At 38.5% G+C, this 4,914-nt stretch overlaps 1 protein-coding gene across 1 annotated transcript; it reads right to left on the bottom strand.

Annotated features, from left to right (window-relative positions):
* Positions 1–401: 401 nt before the first annotated feature.
* On the bottom strand, positions 402–1,021 carry LOC140861483 (uncharacterized). Its single transcript, XM_073264507.1, has 2 exons — positions 574–1,021; positions 402–502 (listed from the first exon to the last, which is right to left on the bottom strand). Exons 1-2 carry the CDS (start codon positions 1,019–1,021, stop codon positions 402–404), a joined length of 549 nt encoding a protein of 182 aa, XP_073120608.1.
* Between the last annotated feature and the right edge of the window lie 3,893 nt (positions 1,022–4,914).

The following is a 4,914-nucleotide window of genomic DNA, read 5'->3' on the forward strand; positions in this document are numbered from 1 at the left end:
CTCTAGCCTGCGGTCGGGAAGGTTGGTTCGAACTTTGGTTACCTCCCTGACGGTTCTGCTGCTGAGGTTGGAATGAGTGAACTGCAGTCGATTGCCTCTGAGGCTGAGATGACTGTCGAGAGGTATTCCCACTCTGAGATTGGTCAGAACCTCTCTGTGGACACAGTCTAGCATAATGTCCTGTCTGCTAGCAGATGTAACAGTTCCCAAAGATTCCCCTACACTGGTCGCTAGAGTGTCGTCCTCCACACTTATTACATGAAGCTCCCGAGGAACCTGAACCCTGTCCAGAACCGTACTGTCTCAAACCACTCGAGCTCGAAGAACTGCTTCCTGACTTCTTGAATTGCTTTCCTTTGGGACGGAAATAGTTCTTCTTGCTACCACCACTGCTACTACCCTCATTCATCTGTGGTTGATTTTGATACTGCCTTTGCTGTTGCTATTGAGGCTGGTACTGATTCTCCCTTTTCCTCATCAGTCCCGATTCTGCTCCCTTTGCCTGATCCATCGCATCAGAAAAGTTATCTGGCCTCCCAGTATTCACCAAAATAAAGATGTCAGGGTGCAAACCGTTAATGAACTGGTCTGCTTTTGCCTCCTCATTGTCGGCAATATGCGGAGCGAACCTCAATAAACTATCAAACTTCGCAACATAGTCCTCGATACTCATACTACCTTGCCTCAAATTTGCAAACTCGGCACCTTTATCCTTTCGATAGGAAACTGGAAAGAATCTCTTATAGAACTCTGCTCTAAAAAGTGCCCAAGTAATTGCCGTACCTTTATTCTCTTTGGCTCTTTTGATAGTCATCCACCAACTCTTTTCCACTCCCTGAAGTTGATGAATTACCAGTCTCGTTCTGCGGTCATCCGAGTAGTCAAGCGACTCAAAGAGCTGATCAATATCTTCCAACCAACTCTCGCAATCGACCGGATTTTCCTTCCCATTCAAATACGACGGCCTAAAAGATTGGAACCTCTTCAGTAAGGCTTCCATAGGCGTGATCGTGTCATCCATCTATACCACCGGAGGAGTTTCTGTAATAGGAATAATCGGTGGAGTATTCATGTCTAGCCTTCTTCGAGTACCCATCTAAATTGATAGGGGTTAGAATATGGATAATTCAATTCACATCTCACCGTTTCAGTGTCACGAAACCTCTGATCGTCTTACCAATTCGATAGATGGAACTCATTTCAATGCATGGAAACAGTTCATATCTCAATCAAATCATGCTTTAACAATTTGAATCTCCAAGTCACATAATTCAAATAAATTTTCAATTCATAAAGCATGCTCGCATATTTTGTAATCATAGGATTAATCAATCACATGCGAGAATTTAAGGTCAAGCGGACTCGATCTACCCCGCTCACTTCTAGAACAAATTCCAGGAACTTATTGATCTGATACCACTTAATGTGAGGCCTAGATTCTAATCTTCTATTCTTAAGATAAGGCAATAGATCAACACAATCTAATTAAAAGGATTAAGGCATAACAAAGTTTTTTTTTAAGGGGTGCTCGCTCGGTCGGTAAAATCTTACCGATTGAGCGGGCCAAAACAATCCAACTCTCTGCCCAAAATTCAGGACCCCCGCTCGATCGGTAAAATCTTACCGATCGAGCGGGCACAAAATGTCCCAGACTCTGCCTCGCTGAAAGGGTGCTCGCTCGATCGATAAGAGTCTGCCGATCGAGCGAGACACTCTGCACCAGAAATTTCTGGTTTTCCTCTTCAATTTCCAACTCAACTTAAAACATAACCATCACATGCATAAACTAGTTCAACATGCATAATCCATACAACGTAGTTCTAGAGTTTATACATTCATCCGAAACTAATAGAACATGCTTTAATTCTAGGTTTACAATACCAAAATACATAAGAGTTTGAATTCAGTTCAACTCCTAAAACCAAGGGCCTCACTTCTATTCTCTCAACCATCTAGCCATGCTGCCTCTGACTCGGTCCTGCCCAACCTGTTGCCAAGTACACATAAAAAAAAAGACAACAACCGGATAATCCGGTGAGAATAATATTCCCAGTAAAAGAGACTAACATGCAATAAAATAAACATATCAAATCATACTATGAATTCATTCCTCATATTATCAATTAATCCATTCAAGTACTGAATTAAAATGATATGCATGTCTTTAAAACTTCTGGATTATCAGACTCAGATAATCAATTGGAATTCTTCTTTCTTTCTTTGGTTTGGGATCCCGAGGTTAAAACATACTACAATCACACCGACTTCCTTCTCGAGGTGGACGTGGCATGCTTTAATCCTCTAGACTCAAGAGCATTATAGTGAGCTACTCGACAAGGTAGTAAATCGCCTACCAAGCTACTCGACTACAATCCCTAGATTGTCTAATTCAATCTGAATAAATCAAGGCTCAATATGAATGCATATGTAATCTCATGCACTCAATATAAATTCAATCATATAATCAAATAAGAATTCAAGACATGCAATATGTGATTTCTTCTAGGACACTCGAATCAATCCGGATTCGAGTTAATCGTCCTACTCCATTCCAAAGTCATCTTATACCTCTTCTTTGTCGTTCCAAAACTTCAATCTGAAAACAACAATTCCTCAATCAATATCCAAGTCAAGTTAAATCAATCAATAAAGAAGGACATCGATACTATACCGGCTCAACTCTTCCAAACTGATCAAGAGTGCAAGGCTCACAATCTCCAAGAACTTCAATTCAATCTATCAGAAGAAGTCATATTGATCAAAATCGATATCAAAACTCATACTAAGCTTGGTATAACTCAAAACATCGAAACGTTATCCAAAACTCAAACCGACGGCATAACGGCTGTAAACTGACCAAACCGAAAATGCAGACAACAAAACAACAACTCAACAAACTCATTCCAATCCTCAAACATCAAACCCAAAAAAATATCAACACATCTCAAAATCAAGATTTTTGAAAATGACAAGAAAAATCATAACAATTCCGATCGTCGTTAGATCTTCGAACCGTCTTAGATATACGATCACTGCTAACTCATAATCATCCTCTCCGAATATAAACAAATTCTGACAACATCGATAAATTCAAACTTCTCAGAATTAAGATAAACTTACTTCCAAACGGAGCACTCGTCGCTGTGATCATAGATATCAAGTCAGAAATCAATTCTAACGGATGGATTGAGCTAGAATCGAAATCACAAAGCTTGGGGAAAAGCTTTCGGTCGCTTCAATGGATGGAACATGGTTTGGAGAAGAAGATGAGATGATTAAAAAGACTAAGTCAAAGTAGATAATATAACAAATCCCATATTTACATTTCAGTCCCTGAAAATTCCGAAAACTGCAATTTAGACCCTGTTCTCTAAAAAGTCGGCTCTTAAATTCTGAAATCACTGTTTATCTCAAATAACATCAATTAAGATAAAAACGGGGCGTTACAATCACATCAGTACCACCCATTTCCACTCTCCAACTGGACTCGGCCTCTATCCAAGCACATATGTTGCATGCTAAATAGAAGATCATACAGGCCAAGGTAGACATTATTTACTATGAAGCCCTTCTGATTCAATACAGAAGTTTACTTGGTGTTGGAACCTCTTTTAGACAAAAAGGGGGAGAAGAAGTTGGTTCTGAAGAAAATGGATCATCTAAGAGCAATCAGTTTTAGTTTTTTGGTTTTTAACTCTCTCGAACTTTATTTTTTGCATTCATTTTGCTCTGATATGTTATGAGATTTATTCCAAAATCATTAATGATGTTAGTTTATTTATATGATCTGATTTGTTCTAAGTTTTCTATGTTCTTGTAATATTGAGCTTTAGTGTTGTGATAAAGTATTGGCAACATCCTCGGCAATGCCTATGCTTAGACTAAGGAGGAGAATGAGTTCTCAAATCTAGGGCAAAATTGGCATTCAGGGGAGTTGTAGTCTGTACTGAACTCTTTACATGTGTTTTGTCCAGAAAGGCAAAAAAAGGTAGATTAAAAGGAATATTTATTTTCTAATATCTTTTCAAGTTTTAAAAGATTTATTTTAGTCTTTTGTCTTTCTTGGATTGATACATATCTTTTATATATCTTGTATAATGGTTTGAGATATTTTAAAATAAGAATTATTTTGTATTGAATTTATAAGATTGAATTCATATATTTTATGGTTCATTGGATTATTTTTTATAACATATTCATCTCCAAATTTAACTATTTTTTTCTTTATCTTTGTAGATATTTATTTACATTTGAAATAGGAAACAAGATCAAGATATTTGGAGATGATATTTCCATTGTAGTAACCAGTCTCCAAATTAAGTTAATCAAGCGTCTAATTATGTTAAATGGGCTAAAACATGATTAAGGGATCATCAAATGGGTTTAAGGATTTGAAAAATGGATTCAGAACAATTGAAAATAGTCCAGATGGATTGAGAGCATTGGACAGATTGGAACCACATTTTTGGGTTTGGATGTTCTGTTCGTATTTGGAAGCTCCGATCATTATCAATGTCAGTTGTCCAAAATATTACGTAAGCAGTGACGTATCCGATCGGAAGCTCCAAATGTGATCGGAAGTTTCGATCGCTTTGTCGGCAGATAGATTCTAGAAGGAGGACACATGGTTGGCTGGGGATGATCGGAAGCATAGATCGGAATCTCCGATCGGATAGCTGTCTACACATAGGTGGCCGGGAGCTCATTTTAATTTGCACCTTCCAAAATTTCCTCTATCCATTCTAGCTAGTCTTTTGGTCTTTAAGGGGTTTCTAGGCGTCATACTGGAGGGCTGGGAGTGGTAGAGCACTTCGGGGATATCAGCGGAGCTGTGCCTAAGTTTTGAGGCAGTCTCCATCAGCGAGTTGACGATGGACGCATGTATAATTTTGGATCCCTATAGAGATTAGAGAG

This window comes from Henckelia pumila, chromosome 4 (assembly GCF_033568475.1).
Source record: "Henckelia pumila isolate YLH828 chromosome 4, ASM3356847v2, whole genome shotgun sequence".
In the NCBI taxonomy this organism is placed as follows: domain Eukaryota; kingdom Viridiplantae; phylum Streptophyta; class Magnoliopsida; order Lamiales; family Gesneriaceae; genus Henckelia; species Henckelia pumila.

Coding starts and splice junctions, on each gene's coding strand:
- LOC140861483 (XM_073264507.1), bottom strand. CDS start 1,021: ATGGATGACACGATCACGCCTATGGAAGCCTTACTGAAGAGGTTCCAA. Junction 503..573: donor AGCAGACCAGTTCATTAACG/GTTTGCACCCTG, acceptor GCGATGGATCAG/GCAAAGGGAGCAGAATCGGG.